General features: G+C 40.3%; 1 protein-coding gene across 1 annotated transcript; it reads right to left on the reverse strand.

Annotated features, from left to right (window-relative positions):
- Window positions 1-375: 375 nt before the first annotated feature.
- Window positions 376-8,315, reverse strand: LOC146986138 (endonuclease domain-containing 1 protein-like). The gene is made up of 5 exons (XM_085780458.1): window positions 8,150-8,315; window positions 7,968-8,062; window positions 7,215-7,332; window positions 6,922-7,081; window positions 376-818 (listed from the first exon to the last, which is right to left on the reverse strand). The coding sequence occupies exons 1-5, from the start codon at window positions 8,222-8,224 to the stop codon at window positions 376-378; spliced, it is 891 nt and encodes a 296-aa protein (XP_085636584.1). The 5' UTR covers window positions 8,225-8,315.
- Between the last annotated feature and the right edge of the window lie 11,781 nt (window positions 8,316-20,096).

The raw sequence follows: 20,096 nt of genomic DNA on the forward strand, positions 1-20,096 counted from the left end.
CACTGAGATTGAGAATGCTCATTGGCAAAGCTTCAGAAATACAGAAATCAATACAGTGATAAACAACAGAAAAATACATTTTTTTTTTAGAAGAACACACTAGATTTAACAATATTGGCAGATGAGCAGATGTTTGTAATGAGAGTAACCTGAAATCCTTTTTTCCAATTATGTGGAGCAAGAAGCCAATGTAAGGGAGGAACCTCACCCAGGGGATTGTAAGTTTGAGTTTGAGGCTCGAGCTAAAGTTATGCTAACTTAGGCTCTGTGGTGTGGGAAGATCATTTTACAGGAGGAGGAAAAACAAAATTTTGATGTCAAAATACTAAAGATATTAAGATTTTTGATGAAGACGATACAGGATTGAAACATGTTTCATTTTGGTTTTGGTTTGGGGACAATGCTTTCACAGTCTCCATTACCAACATGGGTTGTCTTTTTATCTTTTGCAGTGCAGTTATCTAAAAAAGGAAGATGGATTCTTGATTTGACCTTTGTAAAGAACTTTTTGAGGCTGTCAAGGGAGCACGTCACCACGTCAGTATTTTCATTCTTCACAGCTGCAGCACCGGTCTTGAGGTTACCGTCGTTTTCCACGCAGCAGTAGGCGTGCCACAAGTAGTCAGGGATGTTGACACGGTTTTGGTCGTTAACCCACTTATCTTTAGAGGGAATCCCACCGACCAGAACATAAGCTGTTTTGCAGCCTCCAATAATCTTATTGAGGTCTGTCTCATAGGCGTTCCAGGAACCACGGTTCAGTTCTGTGTTCTGTGGAACCATGTTGGTCAGGGTGTAGGTGGCCCTGCAGTCAGGATCTGTAAAACAGTAACAAAGAGACACAGTAAATTAGATGTGATGAGTCCTGAGAGTCTACGAGTGTCCAGTGCTCATTGGTTCATCCTGTTTGTTGTGGTTATTTTTATTGTTATTCATCTGAATGCATTGTGGGTAGTCCTGAGGTCTGCTGATCAGAAGAGAGGCTCAGAGAGGAGATGGAAAACTACACTGAGATGGTTTTTGTATTCTTAAAGGGGCATTGTGTAGGAATTACAGTGGTGTTTGCTGACTGCCGTCTTCCGACCATCGCTCCAGCGAGATTTTTGTGAATAGACAACAAGAGAAGTTACATAGTGGGGTTTTAATACCCCAAATACCAGAATGTCCTGTTATGAATCAATACTCTAAATAACACACGAAGAAAAAAAACACCATCAATTCATAAAAAAATGTTAAATACACAAAAATGTACACACAGAGATGAACAGTAGCATCCAGCTCCAGCCTTCCTTACCTGAATGGTGTTGATTGGGATTAAGGTGACCACGGTTGTGATTGTTAAGACCAGTGTAGTCTGTATCTAGCGCCTGTTTATCTCCCATTCCTTTTTGTGTAGTCTTTTGGTACTCCTCTGTGTGCTCCAAATCTCCAGCCGTCATCATGCTCTTTAATTTATTCCAGTTCTGATCTACCAGCTGTGGAGGATTCACATCAGACAAATCTCAGATTCAGTTTCTGTGTTATTGGGACACATTTTTTAATCAATAATCTCATTTACTGAAAATGATCAGTTGGTTACATTTCAAATTGTGTATTTGTGCATGTGTGACGTACCTGAGGCTCAATAAACCAGTGACCTTCCCAGTTACATGCACCGGCATTGCTCTCAAATATGTAAGCAGAGTAGACAGGAAGACGGTTGGCTGTGTCGTACCGTGTGGCAAAGTAGGCCCTGTTTGTGCAAAGATTAACTGAGACACTTTCAAATTTAACTTTAATTCAGATTTGACTGAGTTCAAAAAAAGTTGTGTCTTACTTGTTTTCAAATGTTTGGCAGATGTGGACGTCGCCGGTGGAGGCCTGCACCTGTGGCTCCTTTTCTTTGTAGAAGAACTCCTTACATGTGCTCTTAAAGAAGAAACAGACAATATGAACATTTACAGTTTACCACTTATCATGTGTTTTTAAACACTGACAAACAAAACACAAACCTGAAAATTTTGCACAAGTTCTGCGTGCACGGTGAAGATGAGTGGAAGAAGGAAGCACACAGTGAAGCTCTGCATCCTGGATGAAAACTGGTCTGCACCAATAAAACAGTAGAAGAAGAAAAAACAGGATTCTCAAAAAAAAAAGAAAGTGAAATCTACCACTGTATAGAGGTGTCCACCTGTTTCTATCCCATAAACAGTAATTAGAGGAAGTGACAAAGTGTTAACCAACATGCACTTATATGGTCAGAGGCTGCAAGAAAAAGCACATGGTGGTGGTGGTCAGCAGCTTCATGCTCAACTTCCTGTTATAGCAACAGTCCAACACAATAAATGCATTGATTGAGTATAAGTATGAACACACACACACACACACACACACACACACACACACACTAAAGTTAAACAAACCTTTAAAGCTGAATTACTGTAAGCCGGACTGGAGGCTGGTCCCGTTCACGCTCAGGTTGACTTCAGTCTGGTGCGTCAGCCTCAGACTGTGTCTGTCCACTGTGTTATACAGGTATAGATACAGTACATACATATAGGTATAGGTAGTTATCAGGGATGGGCTCATGCAAAACAGAATTAAACATTAACAGATCAGGTAAAAAGAAAAAGAAAAAACACATAGCCAATCATATTCATCCACATACATGCCAGTGAGCTGAACACCTGTGGAGACGGGTTTGACAATGTGGTCATGTGGTTTGGACCAATAGAAATTGAAAAGAAAGTGAGGGGAGATGTGGATGATGCCGTACATGGTGGTGAGCTGAGGAGCTGCATCAGGAGGAGGATTCAAAAGTAACCGTTTAAATTATCATACATGGAGATTAATGATACAAACAATAAAGAATACATGGCACAGCTGACTTCACTGACAAACGTGAACCAAGAAGAGAGAGACTGTGACAAAGAGACTGGAGCTGGACTGTGGATCTGCAGTTTGTGGTCAGTGTCTCCCCAGTAGAGACCTGGTTCAGTCCTTCCTTTACTTTATTACTACACACACCTGTGACAGTTAGTTGTGCCAGTTTTATCTTCAACCTGGTGCAATAAACATTTATTTTCTATGAACCGTCTACTCTGCAGCTCTGGGAATAGAGAAGGTGAGAGTAAAAAGCACGACTTTATTTGACCGACACCACGTTTCAGTTCATGGCCTTCATCAGGGTCAAGAAACTCACTGTACAAACAAACTGATCAGAAATACTCAAATAACCAACTTTACAGTAAGTGTGGTACCTGCATTAATTGCCAATACACTAAAAATATGAAACATATCAATCGTCCCACTAAAGGCAAAATAATTCACTTTAAGGCAATCGCAAAACCAGAAATGTTGTGCATGTAAACAAATGTCCATGTGGAAAAATGTGTTTGTAGGAGAAACTTTGCGTTCCTTAAAAGAGCGCATCTCAGGAGTGCTACCAAGTGTCTCACAAAAGGGTTGATATTACCAACCCTATTGTGAGACACTTTAGAGATATGAAACATCCTACCTTCTTTCCTTCTATACAAGCCATTAAACCTAATCATAGAAGAGGGAATCTTAATTCTATAAAGAAACAAAGGGAAGTATTCTGGGTTTTTGATTTAAAAAGTTTATTTCCTCATGGCATGAATGAAGATTTTTCTATTTATGACTTTTTATAGTGTCCCTCCCTCCTCTATTAACAAATGTGTTTCACTATCTTGCTATTGTTCCCTATTTCTCTGGACAGAGTGTGTGTAGTGCGGTGCCCATTTCCCTGCTGTGTTTGATGTATTCCTTTCTCCATGTATGATAATTTAAACGGTTACTTTTGAATCCACCTCCTGATGCAGCTCCTCAGCTCACCACCATGTACGGCATCATCCATATCTCCCCTCACTTTCTATTGGTCCAAAACCACATGACCACATTGTCAAACCCATCTCCACAGGTGTTCAGCTCACTGGTATCTATGTGGATGAATATGATTGGCTGTGTGTTTTTTTTTTTTTTATCTACTTACACAAGTGATGTGTTCAATGAGTGTCTTGATGACCCTGATGAAGGCCGTTAGGTTCACAGAATATACATTTGGTTATCGCATCAGGGTGAAGATAAAACTGGCAGAACCAGCTTAACTGTCGCTGGTGTGTGTAGTAATACAGTGAATGACTAAAGGACTAAACAAGGTCTCTATGATATGAATGCATGAATAACTCTTTCCAGGTCAGAGGGTGACAGGAAGTGCCTGTATTCAGGTGATGTCAGTCTGGCTCTGGGAGTTGCATGTGCAGACTGAAGAGAAGTGGACCTAGCACTGTTATCACCTGCTGCTGTTTCATCATTTGCTCGAATGTCACATGTTTATGCATTAATGAGGTGATAGTCACAACAACTGAGTCAGACTTTTTTTTGTTGGTTAAGTTAATTTTGAAAGTCTCCCGCTCCGGTCATCATGACCTCCTCCACTTTGGAAGAAGAATCTTTTGGATCCAGTCATCAAAGACTTTTCACATCTCTTGATTTGCTTTGCACATAAAACTTTATTATTAAGGCAAATGAGACAGACTGAAGCATGGTTACAGGACCCATCATGGAGTCAACTGAACGTATGATGAATGTTAAAGCTTGCAAACTACAACTACATGGAAAAAATACTCTGTAATCATCATCATCATCATCATCATTCATTGATTTATATCTTTGAGAATGCTCATCAGCAAAGGTTCAGAAATACAGAAATCTATCCAGTGATAAACAACATAAAGAACACACTAGATTTAACAATATTGGCAGATGAGCAAATATTTACAATGATGATTAATATGATAGAAACAATTATCTTCTTATTTCTAAACAACAATTACAGTTAATTCACTTTTCAATTAAGGAGGTCGACCTGAAATCCTTTATCCCAATAATGTGGGGCGAGAAGCTAATGTGAGGGGGGGACCTCATGGATATTGATTGACATCAGGTTGGATGTAGGATAGGCACCACCCAGGTGGATTGTGGGTACTGTAGGTGCATCCTGATGAAAACATTTGTGGACTGAGATCATAAGTTTGAGTTTGAGCCTCAGGCTAAAGTTATGCTAACTCAGGCTCTGTGGTGTGGGAACATCAGGAAGAGGAAAAGCATGATTTTGATGTAAAAAAAAAAACACTTAAGATGGGACAACGGTTGTACAGTCTCCATCACTAACATCGGTTGTCGTTTTACCTTTTGCAGTGCAGTTATCTAAAAAAGGCAGATGGATTCTTGCTTTGGCTTTTTTGAAGAACTTCTTGAGGCTGTCAAAGGAGCACGTCTGCACATCCATAACTTCGTTCCTCACAGCTGCAGCACCGATCCTGAAGTTACCGTCGGCTTGCACGCAGCAGTAGGTGTGCCAGAAGTAGGCAGGGATGTTGACACGGTTTTGGTTGTTCTGTCCAATCCAATGATTTGGAGAGGGAATCGCGCCGACCAGAACGTAGGCTGTTTGGCAGGTTTGCAAAGCATTATGGACATTATTCTCGTAGGTCTCCCAGGGACCACCGTTCAGTCCTATGTTCTGTGGAGCGATGTTGGTCAGGGTGTAGGTGGCCCTGCAGCCAGGATCTGTAAAACAACAAAGAGACACAGTGAATTAGATAAGAAGACGTCTTGGTCTTGTGGATGTGACGAGTAGGGGTGTACCCAAACCCGAATACGTATTAGGAAGTACACAAATAATGCTTTGATCCCGAATTGTTTTGCTGTCCGAAGTTTCTCCTCATTATTTGGGAGCTTTTTTCTAAAGCAAAAGAAACATTTGGATCAGCAACAGCACATGACGATTCTGGTTCATACTCCAACACAGTAGGTGGTGCTAATGCTCACCGATACTTCCAGGGTCACCATTCAACGACTTAGCATTTATGGGAAAAGAAGCGGCTATAAAACGGGGGATAGTTTTTTTTGAGTGCCACAACCCCCGCGAAACGATTCGTTTCTCTACTAGAATTTGATCCATTCAGTCCGATTACGTTTGGAAAGAGCTAAAGTGGAAGTTAGCGGGCTAGCTCGGCGTAGCACTAGCTCGGCTGAAGTCAGTGCGCCCGAATCCAAAGCAAATTCAAAGCTTCAATTTGTTGATTGGTAGCCTGACAAGCCAGACTATATCATTAAGTCTGGCAACGACCGGTAGACCTCGGCTCAATCCAGGGGGCGGGATGAAGGCTGTCTTTCAAACGGCCTCTGCACGCAATAGGGGAGCGCTACGACTAATCAGAGCAAAGAGCAGGATGACGTTAGCCTGACAAGCCAATTAAAATGTATGTCGTCATCGCGTTAAGCCCGCCCAACGACTCTCTAAACAGATAGAGCGCTGTGATTGGTGAACACAAACGGTGTTCGAGACTCAAAAAGTTCCTATGGCTCGTTTCTAGACCCGGGGAGCATACGTCAGTCCGACTGCCCACAAGTCCGACGGCTCATTTCTCCGACTACCCATTCTACAGTGTTGAGGTTAGGTTTAGGGTAAGGTTAAGGGTTAGGGCTACTTAAGTCGGAGAAGTGGGAGGTCGGACTGATGGACGCAAAAATAAAGAAATGTATGGTCGGAGTCGGAGAAATGGGTGGTCGGAGAAATGGGTAGTCGGACAGACGTCATGCACCCTCTAGACCCACCTACGGAGCAAATATTTTTGCTGCCGCTAGGGTGTGTCTAGATTTCTAGGCTAGTTGATTGAGGTAATTACTAATGAATCACATACTGTTGAATGAAATAATAGATTTCTATGTATAGACAACAAGAGAAGTTACACAGTGGGGCTTTAAAACCACAAATATCTGTCTTGTTATGAATCAGTAGTAAATTAAACACAGACAAAGAAGAAAACACAAGACCTTCATTTCATAATAAATGTTAAATACACAAATTTGCAATAATGTAAACAGATTAAAACATCCAGCTCCAGCTTTCCTTACCTGCATGGTGTTGATTGGGATTGAGGTGACCACGGTTGTAATTGGCAACACCAATGTAGTCTGCATCTAGCGCCTGTCTATCTCCCAGCTGGACGCCAGGATGTAAGTGCTCCAGATCTCCCTCCCACATCATGTCCTTTTCCCAGTTCTGATTTACCAGCTACAAGGTGGAAGTTTCACATCAGATAAATCTCAGATTCAGTTTGGGACAATTTTTTTTCAATCGATAATCTTACTTACTGATAATGATTGGTTGATTTTCATTATTTCACATTTGTGCATGGATGACGTACCTTAGGCTCAATAAACCATCGACCTTCCCAGTTACATGTACCAGGAGTCCTCTCATGTAAATAAGCAGAGTAGACAGGAATCCGGTTGGCAGTGTCGTACAGCGTGGCAAAGTAGGGCCTGTTTGTGAAAAGATTAAAGGGATAGTTCACCCAAAAATGAAATTTCACTCATTATTTACTCACCCTCCAGTCGACTAAGGGCTGGGAGAAGTTTCAGAGTCCTCCGTGGCTTCTCTGAGTTACAGGGGGTCTCGGCGTAGCAGTGTCCATAAAACGGTTGCAAATGGACACCAGCGGTCTTCGTCACAAAAAAACACACCAAAAAACATCCAAATACCTCCATGCTGCTCGTATGTAATGACTGTCTTGTATTGAAACCTCAAAAAATGAAATTGTCCCGAAAAAAATTAAATAAGTCTATATTTCAAGCTTGTTTGTAGCGTAAGCTTCTCGAAGCTCATCTTCCCAGTTCGTCCAAATTTGACGAAGAGGAGCTTCGAGAAGCTTCTGCTACAAAACAAGCTTGAAATATAGACTTATTTAATTTTTTTCGGGACAATTGGGGCGCAATACAAGACGGACCCCCTGTAACTCAGAGAAGCCACGGAGGACTCTGAAACTTCTCCCAGCCCTTAGTCGACATGAGGGTGAGTAAATAATGAGTGAAATTTCATTTTTGGGTGAACTATCCCTTTAAATGAGAGACACTTTTAAATTGAACTTTAATACAGATTTGACTGAGTTGTTTCTTACGTGTTCTGAAATGTCTGGCAGATGTGGACGTCGCTGGTGGAGGACTGGACCTGTGGCTCCTTTCCTTTGTAGAAGTACTGATTACATGGTTTGTCCTTAAAGAAGAAACAGACAATATGAACACTTACAGTTTACCACTTATCTAACTGTACATTTTAAACGTTGACAAAGAAAACACAAACCTGAAAATTTTTCACAACATCTGCGTGGACGTTGAGGATGAGTGGAAGAAGGAAGAACACAGTGAAGATCTGCATCCTGGATGAAAACTGTGAATCAGGATCGTTGGTCGGCACCAATAAAACAGTAGGAGAAGAAAAAACAGGATTCTCAACAGGGTGATGAGACAATCTACCACTGTTTGAAAGTGTCCACCTGTCTCTACCTTATATACAGGAATTAGAGGAAGTGACAAAGCAATACACAAACAGGTTGTGGTTGGTGCGATAAAGAAACAGCACATCATGGTGGTTAGCAGCGTCATGCTCAACTTCCTGCAGCCAGGACAAAAACAAACTCAGAATGAACTTTAAACTTTGTGACACATAAATTATAAAGGCCACAATGCATTATAGCAATGAGCAGGTAAGACTTTACTTGAGGGGTTAGTGCATAACTCATTCATAAGACCGTTTAATACATCCATGACAACTTCATAAGGCATTCATACATCGGGTTACATTGCTATGTCATTCGGGTTTGTAGGGTTAGGGTAAAGTGAATGACACTTCATAACAACGTTATGTCATTGACATAATGTTTATGACACATTCATGACTGTGACAGTGTCATGTAACTCTTATGATGATAAGGGTTACTGAAATAATATATATAAATAATACACACACACACACACACACACACTATGACTGCTGCATTCCGGTAATCATAGTGACTACATGTAACATTCATGCGTTTTTTTTTTTTTAAAGAATGCACGCGTGAACTCCCACATTAAGATAATTGAACATTTTTGTCACACACTCACCCACAATAGTAATGTTTGTTCAATAATTAGTTTTATAGACTTTAAGAGTTGCATGGGACAGTTGCAACACTTCACATTTTTCTCAGTTTCTCAGAGACTATTTGGACTACACTCACCAAACTTTGATAGATTTAGTTTGGTTTAGTTTATTAAGATTCCCATTAGCTGCAGCAAGACCACAGCTATTCTTCCTGGGGTCCAACAATTATAAGTACCATAAGAAAACATAAAAACATTATAAAACAACATGAAACAAAAAACGAAGTTATCTTTACACTTCTCAAAAACGTAAACAACATACATGTGTAGATTAAACATATATGTTTCTGCTAATTAGCCATGCCATTTAAAGATGGTTACATATGACATATCAATCGCAATATTAATTTAAATGGAAGAATTCAGACGTTGCAACTGACCCCAAACCTGAGGTCAGTTACAACATCGATCAGGGATAGTTACAACATATTAAAAACATTTGCAACATGGTTCAGGAACAGTTGCAACATATTAAAAACAATTTCACTGTTTGACTTTTGAGTTTTGTCTCAATAAGCGTAGTATTCCTAAAATATGCATTGTCTTACAACAATACTAGTATTATTTAGTTATTTAGTATATCAGAGAACAGTGAGTTTTGTTTTGCGTAGATAGGCCTTGAGTCAATGAGTAGAAGTTACTGGTGATATTAAAACTCCAGTTTAGTGTGAGACAAGAACAATGGGACAATACAAAAATAAACCTATATTAAACATGTACTCTACTTTTGGATGATTTATTCAGTATATGACATCAAATAGGAAAATATATGTGGCTATTTTTGTCCCCCGCCCCGTCAGCCATGACAAAACATCATGTGCTAGCTAGACAGAATGACAACATGCTAAAGAGGACAGTGAAGGTAGGTTTGGATTAATTCATACAAAAGGTCAGGACAGTATGACAAAAATACAGCTCATGAAAAAAGCTACTTTCATACCTCTAAAACAACTTTGTCTCAGTACAAGTACCAGCAGATGCTGAATATGTCTTCTCTATTCTTGGTGGCCAGAGGGTCTAACTGTGCACTTTTTGCAACTGTCCCTTGTTGCAACTGTCCCCAGACTCCTCCTATAGCTAAACTCTCGTCCAACACTGTTGTTCTCATTAAAATTACGTGCTGGTTTTATACCTGGACATATTTGAAAACATTAAGGCGATTCCCTCTATAGTACTGTATAGTCAGTTTTGTATATAGTGAGGTGAACGTGTGGGACTGAACAAAACTCAGTAGAGCTGGTTGCCCTCTTTATAAACTGACAGTGCTTTTTTTCATTTAGCCAGTTAGACTAAGTTAGTCGAGTGGCTAACAGCAAGATGCGATAAATGAATACATGATCAAAAACACTGTACAAAAATACAAACTGAATCAGCTATAGCTACTACTTACTTACTTTTACTAGTTTTTAAATATCTTAATGGTCTTGGGCCCTTTTATTTATCTGACTTACTTTTACCATATCAACCCTCGCGGACCCTGAGGTCCTCCGGTGCTGGCATTTCAGCCAAGTTAGATCCAAAACACACGGGGAGGCGGCATTCAGTTATTATGGCCCCCGATTGTGGACCAGCCTGCTGGAGAACCTCAGGGCCGCAGAGACTGTTGACGTTTTTAAAAAGAGGCTCAAGACCCACCTTTTTAATCAGGCTTTTATATGATTTATTTTATTTCTTTATTCCTTTTAATCAGTCTTTGTATTTAGTTTTTGTTCTATATGATTTCACCTGATTTTATATATTCATTTTATTTCATTCTATTTTATTTCCTCTATTTTTCATACCTTTTATCATATCTTATAGTTTCTATCTTATCTTAGTGTTTTAGTTTTTAGCTTTTACTGTCTTAATGGTCTTAGTCTGTTAGTTTTTATCTCCAGTGTTTCCTGCTGGGGGCCTGCCACACTGGGAGTTGCTTTGGTCTACCAATGGGGGTGCTGTCCGGTGGATGGCTCTGTCCCGGGTGGCTAGAGGGCTCCGTACCTTGGTGTGGGGCCTCCTGTCTGCCTGGGTCGGGGTTGCCTCTGTGGCAGCGCTCCCTAGTCGTGGGCCGGGAGCCCTCTCAGTGTGGTCGCCCCCCTAAGGTGGCTTTTCCTTCTCGCTTAAGGTGTTGGTGCCTGGCCATGTCTCTCTAGTGTCTCTGGAAAATAATATTCACTAAAGACACAACATGCACTCATAAAACAATAACTGAACCAAATCATATTACATATAAATTAAGTCCAAATCAATTAAAGGAAACACATTTAAGGGGTCTCTCCTTCAACTCTGTATTGTATTGATGATAAGGGCAAGGCAAGGCAAGGGAATTTTATTAGTATAGCCCATTTTTTACAAACAGTTTGTCTCAAAGGGCTTTACATGGCATCATAACAACATCCTCTGCCCTTAGACCCTCACATCGACTGAGGAAAAACTCCATAGAAAACCCTTTTAACAGGGAGTAGAATAAAAGAGGTTGGAGGGGCTCGGAGGAGGGGCGAAGATGGGCTGCGACGCCTCTGGGAACCAGCTGAGGCACTGGGCCGACATGTTGTCCAACCCGCGGCCCAGTGGCACAACCTGCTGACGGCCCAGCAGGTCAACTCCACCCTGGCCCTGAAGAAGAAGATCCCCCTCCACAGCAAGATGCCCTTCTGACGGACACGTTTAGATTCATTCATCCGATTGATTTCTTCATGATAGAAATGAAAGATTGATAATTATATTTTATGCTGAGGTTCACTTACCTTGAAGAAAAATTAAATTCCTCCACCTTTTTGAAGACTTTTCTGTACAATGTATTAAACATCATGTGATCGCATCGACTGTATACGTGTCCAGCTCTCAGCAGATGTTTCGGAGGAAAGATGAAATCCTGAAGATCCTTGAAAATATTCCACTAAGTCATAAAAATAAGGATGTTACGCCAAAACTCCTAAAACCTGAAGGAAAAGTAAATAACATGATAAACTTATGTGTGTTTAGTGTAGAAAAATAGAATCACAGAAATTCAACAGCAGCAGAAACTTCACCCTTACAATAAAGTTGATTCACCTCTTGTAAAAAGTCTTACATCACAGCACTGTTTCATGGCGGCCAGCAGAGGGCCTGCCTCAGTCATCAGAGGTTGTCATGGTAACGGATGAGTTCAGCATCAACGTAACAAATGAACTAAACTTCATAAACATTGTAGATGTAGATGTAGAAAACTTTTGGTGTAATATATAAATATATTTGTAGCCTACAATAACACATCAACTTTCTGTCATGTCATCATGGGTAGGAGGTTTACACAGTGTTGTTGCTTATACTACAGGTGATCATCATCATGATCATCACTGAGAATATGAATAATGTTAAACACCGCCAAAGTGGACCATTGTGTACATGGAAAAAATACTCTGTAATCATCTTCATCATCATCATCATCTTTTATTGATTTAAATCCTTGGAAAACACACTGAGATTGAGAATGCTCATTGGCAAAGCTTCAGAAATAAAGAAATCAATACAGTGATAAACAACAGAAAAATACATGTCTTAAAAGAACACACTAGATTTAACAATATGGCGGATGTTTGTAATGAGAGCAAGAATGATTAATATGATAAAGACAATATAAAATTGAAAGCAGTACAGTAATAATTACAGTTAATTACGCTAAAGTTATGCTAACTCAGGCTCTGTTTTTACAGGAAGAGGAAACACATGATTTTGATGTAAAAAATACTAAACATATTTAAGATTTCTGATGAAGAAGATACAGGATTAAAGCTGGGGAAATACATTTTTCATTTCCTTTAGCGGACAACACTTGCACAATCTCCTTTACCAATGCTGATCGGTGCAGGGCAGTTATTTGAAAAAGGCTGATGAATTCTTGATTTGGCTTTGGTAAAGAATTTTTTTAGGCTGTCAAGGGAACACTCCACCACCTTGGTGTTTTCATTCCTCACAGCTGCAGCACCGCTCTTATACGGCTTACCGTTGTTGTCCAGGCAGCAGTAGGCGTGCCACAAGTAGTCAGGAATGTTGACACGTTTCTGTTTATTCTTATTTTTAACCCAATTATCTTTAGAGGGAATCCCACCGACCAGAACATAGGCTGTTTTGCAGCCATTAAAAATGTTCTTGAGTTTTTCCTCATAGGCGTTCCAGGAACCACCGTTCAGTCTGATGTTCTGTGGAACCATGTTGGTCAGGGTATAGGTGGCCCTGCAACTAGGATCTGTAAAACAGTAACAAAGAGATACAGTAAATTAAAACATTCTGTTTGTTGTGGTTGTTTTCATTGTTATTCATCAGAATGCATTGTGGATAGTCCTGAGGTCTAAAGAACTCTCTGTCTGTCTCTCCTTCCTCTTAAAGGTAAACTGTGTAGGAATTTCTCTAGTCTAATCTAGTGGTGAGGTTGTATATGAAAACCAACTCAATCATATGCTGCATTCAGGTGGAATCAGGCAGGCAGGCCGCTGCACGTAACGGGATCAACAAACAAGCAGTCCTTCAGCCTGAGGCAAAACGATACACACAAGACAACATGTTGTCAGCGCGATGTCATATTGTTAGAGATGAAAAATAGAGTCCGCACACCAGAAACTGCTCCCAGAATTTTATAAATGTGATATTCCCAGCACCTGCCCTTCATCAGACATTGTTTACCTCACCTACGTTTTACCGGCCCTCTCTCGCAGACTAAAATGACATCCGGTTTGTTTGCCGACTGCCGTCTGCCTGATTCCACATGAATGCAGCATCAGTGTGACCCTCCATCCTTTTTCACACTACACTGCGGTGATGGTTTTCAAACAGTTGCCACCTTGATTGTTTCTCCCAGAACGGACCGCTCCTGTGTCTCTCTCTGTGATTTGGTGTTTCTGTGGTCACGCTGCCACTGAAAGTAAAAGATGGCGGCACAACATGGCAGCCAGCATTGAGCATACCTATACTATGTACTGTATATATAAAATGGCAAGTTCAAAGCTTACCAGAACACTTCAGTTTGTTGATGGGGGAAATTACTAACTAATGAAACACATACTTTTGATTGAAATAACTGATTTTTGTGAATAGACAACAAGAGAAGTTACACAGTGGGGCTTTAAAACCACAAATACCAGTATGTCTTGTTGTCAATCAATACTCTAAAATGAAACAAAAATAAGAAAACAGAAGACCTTCAATTAATAATATAATTGTTAAAGGGATAGTTCAACATTTTGGCAAATTGGCCCATTGCCATAATCGCTATAGTCATAGCAGTAGGTTCATTACCTTTAATTGTAGGTGTAAGCTATTTTCAGTACGGCGGAGCGCAGCAGCAGGCTGCTCAGAGCTACGCTATGGAGGCTAACGGAATTTCTTGGTTTCCCTCATTAAACTCATCAAATTCAACATCCCAAAACTCCACAGCGCTTTTGTAGACAAGTTGTGACCTGCACAACCACCACGCTATGAGATAATGACGGAACGATACGAAACTGAGCCGTTTTAGAGGTAAATTCATACAAAACCGCTGATGCGCGTTGCGTTCAGGGACAGTTTTTCAGCAAGCAGTCTCCGTATTTACCCTGTATTTACCTCGAAAACGGCTCCGTTTCGTATCGTTCCGTCATTATCTCATAGCGTGGTGAATGTGCAGGTCACAACTTGTCTACAAAAGCGCTGTGGAGTTTTGGGATGTTGAATTTGATGAGTTTAATGAGGGAAACCAAGAAATTCCGTTAGCCTCCATAGCGTAGCTCTGAGCAGCCAGCTGCTGCGCTCCGCCGTACTGAAAATAGCTTACACCTACAATTAAAGGTAATGAACCTACTGCTATGACTAGCTATAGCGATTATGGCAATGGGCCAATTTGCCAAAATGTTGAACTTTTGCAATAATGTACAGAAACAGAGTAACAGCAACATTCAGCTCCAGTCTTCCTTACCTGCATGGTGTTGATTAGGATTAAGGTGACCACGGTTGTAATCCTTAAGATCAGTGTAGTCCAAATCTATCGCCTGTTCAGCTCCCATAAAGACATTAGGATGCTTCTTCTTCAAATCTCCCTCCCACTCCATGTCCTTGTCCCAGTTCTTCTTCACCAGCTACAAGGTGGAAGATTCACATCAGACAAATCTCAGATTCAGTTTCTGTGTTATCACATTTTATCAATAATCTCATTTACTGAAAATGATTGGTTGATTTTCAATATTTTACATTTCAAATTGTGTATTTGTGCATGGGTGTCGTACCTTAGGCTCAATAAACCATTTTTCTTCCCAGTTACATGTACCATCATTCTTCTCATATATATAAGCAGAGTAGACAGGAATCCGGTTGGCAGTGTGGTACAGCGTGGCAAAGTAGGGCCTGTTAGTGCAAAGATTAACTGTAACTGAGACACTTTCAAATTTAACTGTAATTCAGATTTGACCGAGTTAAAAGAGTTGTGTCTTACTTGTTTTCAAATGTCTGGCAGATGTGTTTATCCTTTTTGCCGTCGCCCATCACCTGCGGCTTTGCTCCTTTGTAGAAGAACTTCTTACACTCGGGCTTAAAGAAGAAACAGACGATATGAACATTTGCAGTTTACCACTTATCATGTGTTTTTAAATGTTGACAAACAAAACACTGACCTGAAAAAAATCCCCTTCTGACACATCTGCGTGCACGGTGAAGATGAGTGTAAAAAGGAAGAACACAGTGAAGCTCTGCATCCTGGATGAAAACTGTTTATCACGATCGTTGGTCCGCACTAATAAAACAGTAGAAGAAGAAAAAACAGGATTCTCAACAGGGTGAAGTGACAGTCTACCACTGTAGAGGTGTCCACCTGTCTCTACCTTATATAGAGTAATTAGGGGAAGTGAAGTGCTACAGTTTTTTTTTTTTGATTGCATAAACACTAACATAAAAAGTACTATTATACAATTATCAAAACCTTACACTCGAGGAGCAAAACATCGGCTCAGATTTGCACCACTATAAGCACAATGTCAGCCTCACACGATTTGCAAAATAATACACTACAGTGATTTGCAAAACATTATACACACTTGTATACATTAGACACAGAAGTCAATCATGATGTCACTTCCTTGCAATGCCAAAGCACTGACAGTCAAATTGCCACACCCATAAACACAATCAAAAAAAAAAAAACTGTATCTCAGATGGAGAATTCCCCCAGCATCACAGGTGATATCCTCATTGGCAAGACAACGTGTGAAGTCTTGAATGTCAAATCCATGCACAGCTTCAGCATCAATTTGGTCCCAGGCCTCCTCCATGGCCTGAATGAAGGTTACCTGAGCCTGGGCCCAGAGACTGAAACTCTCCAACAACACCATGCCAAGAAAAACTGTAGATGGTGGTGGAAGCAATTTGGTCTGTTGGAAAGTTGATTACGGTTTTGTTTAGCCTAAAGGCTGAAACCTTAGGTCAAGGGCATCTTCTTCCATTGACCTATGGTAGCCCAAAAGTTATCGATTTGGTCAAGAGGTTAAAGGGATAGTTCAACATTTTGGCAAATTGGCCCATTGCCATAATCGCTATAGTCATAGCAGTAGGTTCGTTAACTTTATTTGTCGGTGTAAGCTATTTTTAGAACGGCGGAGCGAAGCGGCAGGCTGCTCAGGGCTATGCTATGGACGCTAAGGGAATTTCTTGGTTTCCCTCATCAAACTCATCAAATACAAAATCCCAAAACTCCAAAACGCTCTCATGGACAAGTTGTGACCTGCACATTCACCACGCTATGAGATAATAATGGAACGTTACGAAACTGAGCCTTTTTCGAGGTAAATACAGGGTAAATACAGAGTCTGCTTGCTGAAAAACTGTCCCTGAACGCAACGCGCATCAGCGGTTTTGCATGAATTTACGTCTAAAACAGCTCCGTCTCGTAACGTTCCGTTATTATTATTATCTCATAGCGTGGTGAATGTGCAGCTCACAACTTGTCCACAACAGCATTTTTGAGTTGTTGGGTTGTGTATTTGATGAGTTTGATGAGGGAAACCAAGAAATTCCCTTAGCGTCCATAGCATAGCCCTGAGCAGCCTGCCGCTTCGCTCCGCCGTTCTAAAAATAGCTTACACCGACAATTAAAGGTAACGAACCTACTGCTATTACTATAGCGATTATGGCAATGGGCCAATTTGCCAAAATGTTGAACTATCCCTTTAAATGCCAGAAAGTAAATGATCCAGATCAAAGTTGTCTTTGTTGATTAGTTGCATTCCTTAGTTTGGAGAAGGTGGAGTGTTTGGAGTTAGAAACATATATAAGGTCAGAGCTTTGGTCGAGTAGAGAGAGATCTCACATTGGCACCAGAGATATTCCAGGTTTCGGCATTTTTTGTACACTGTTATTCTTCTTGTTACAGTTTTTCTCAATTGCTAAAACACTAAACCCTGTTGTCTGAACCAAATTCTCAGTTGCCTGAACCCACTGATTGAATCCGTCACTCTTTTGGCAAAACCATCAGCACTTTTCACCTGTTTAGACACATCTTACCAACACATTTTCATTGTGATGCACCTGTGTTGCAAAATGCTGAGCACAGGTGGCAAAAGTCAAACAGAAGTAAAGCACGGGTGTCACCGGTTGAACACAACAACTCAAAATTGATAACACTTGTGTCCAATGATGCGAGGGCACATATATTGTAAGCCAGTTCAGGATGAAGTCCTGTGGCCTGATCCAGTACAGAGAAATGATTAATGTTTAATGTTTTGAAAATCACTGTGAGTATTGTTTTGCAAAAAGTGTGAGACAGACATCGTGCTTCTAGTGGTGCAAATCTGGGCCGATGTTTTGCTCTTTGAGTGTAAAGTTATGATAATTGTGTAATACTTTTAGTGCTCATGCAATCAAACAAAACTGTAAGTTGTGTGTGTAACTGGTTCAAACTGAACTGAGTTATTTTGCAAAAGATCTGAGGTGTTCTGCTAATTGTGTGTAGTGTTTTGAAAAAACGGGCCATCGTTTCAAAATCGTGCTTAAGAAATCCAAAACAAAAAAAACAAAAAAAAACTGTAACAAAGAGGGTGCAGTTGGTGCTACAAAGATAAAACAGATAAAAGCCAAACTCTGCAATCCGAGAGTATGTGTCACTGATGCGAGCTGACATAGCCAAAACTCAGGAGGAAATCGAGAGAAATGGCGACGAAAACCGCAGAGAATGAGTAAAAAGAAGAATTGGCACGAAAAGGGCTCCCACATCATCCCACCATCCCAACAAATAATCAGTACACTGGACTTCTGCTCTCTGTCAATTGGACCACACCAGACTTTGCTCTCTGTCAATTGGACCATCTTGTGACTTTGTGACTTTTGTGACATGCCTGGCAATAAGAAGAGACTGTTGTTCGCTCATGACGGAAAAAAAAAAAAATTTTGGACACATGTGCAGACACACACGTAATCCTTATGCTCTATCTAGAGCTGGACTTCAATTTCTTCAACTCTACATACTGCCTAACGCTGCAACACATTATGTCAAAATGTCAAATGTTGAAAAAAGAAAAAAGTGAGAAATTTCATGTTAAAAAAAAAAAATGTTATGTCAAATTGTAAAATTTTGAAAATACTGGAAGAATGTTATGTCAAAAATGTAACATGCAGAAAAAATGAATATGTGAGTATTGGGGGCGGGACTAGATAAGCTTTTGCTTCTCCCGCTTTCCCTTTCGGTCATGTGTATTGTATTAATTGGATTGAGATGATGTGTGATGATGATGACTAATTGACATGCCCGAAATGAACCAAATGAACCAAATGAACCAAATAAACCAAACTACAAAGTGCAACAGATAATGACAGTTCAAATTGTGCTGAGAGGAGAGGAGAGGGCTCCATGTAACCAGATGTTACTTTAATAGATAAGGGTCCAGATTGTCTGGTCCAGGTGGTTTTCTTGGATTAATAGCTTTAAGAATTTCCCTTTTTTCCACACATGGGACAGGTTGGAAGAAGAAGTACTTGATTTGCTTGATTTGATTTTAGTAATCCCCATTTATCACATATCACAAACAAACAAACAAACCCTGAGGTTTCTCCTGTGTTTTTTCCCTGTTAAAAGGTTTTTTGGGGGAGTTTTCCTCAGTCAATGTGAGGGTCAGATGTCAGAGGATGTTGTTATGATGCTGTGTAAAATCCCTTAAAAACTGCTTGTAAAAATGTGCTATTCAAATAAACTTTTATTTTTGAATGTGATTCTGTTGTTTTCTTTCATGTGACAGTATGGTGTCCACCTGTCTCTACCTCACATTTTGTCATAAAATTCTTGAACACAATATGTAATAAACTTAGCTATTGTTACATATTGCATCAGTTATTACAATACAATACACTTTTTTCTGAAGAAAAATGCAGTAATTTGGTGCATAAACCACCAAAATGAATGTATGCTTAATTATATATTAAAAATATTATGCCATCAGAACAACATTGACTTTAAGCATACCAGCATGAATCATGAATAAGAATTCATCTTTAAAACTAGTACGATTTCATTGGTGAGGAGTGGACTGTTATCATGTAAATAAAATGTAAACATGTTAAGACACTGCATGGTGGACTTAGAGTGAACTGATGTTGCATGGCGAGAAATTTGCCATGGCGCCACAGGCAGACCGTTATGTGTGAACATGCTCTGTGCAAGTGCATCAAACTTGTGAAAGAAGTGATGAAGAAAATAAAGTCACTTCCTTTTTTAGACCACAGCCTAACCACTGTCACAATATCAAATCAGCATATTAAGTAGAATTGCTTTACAAACAGAGAGAAATGTATACTGGAGCTGTCGTGGAAATTTTGGTTCTGCCGGTGGAGAGTCAAAGAACAAGACGGGAGAGGTAGCATGCACCCAAGTTTATTCTCCATTCTCCATAGAGAAGGGGACAGAACACAGAACTACATGGCAGGTAGCAGTTCTGAGTAGTGCCCCAAGAACAGAGTTTGCAGTTCCTTCTTATACCCCACTTTATGACTCTCGTTACTTCAGAGCTAATGGTGCATTCCAGTTGTACTGGGAAGTCGGAGTTCCCACTCTGAAATTTCACCTGGAACGCACCCTGAAGTCGGAAATCCGACTCGGAAAGTGGTACGAACATGGACCTCACCAACCCCAACTT

This window comes from Trachurus japonicus, chromosome 6, assembly GCF_045865225.1.
Source record: "Trachurus japonicus isolate A0001 chromosome 6, Traja_1.0".
In the NCBI taxonomy this organism is placed as follows: Eukaryota; Metazoa; Chordata; class Actinopteri; order Carangiformes; family Carangidae; genus Trachurus; species Trachurus japonicus.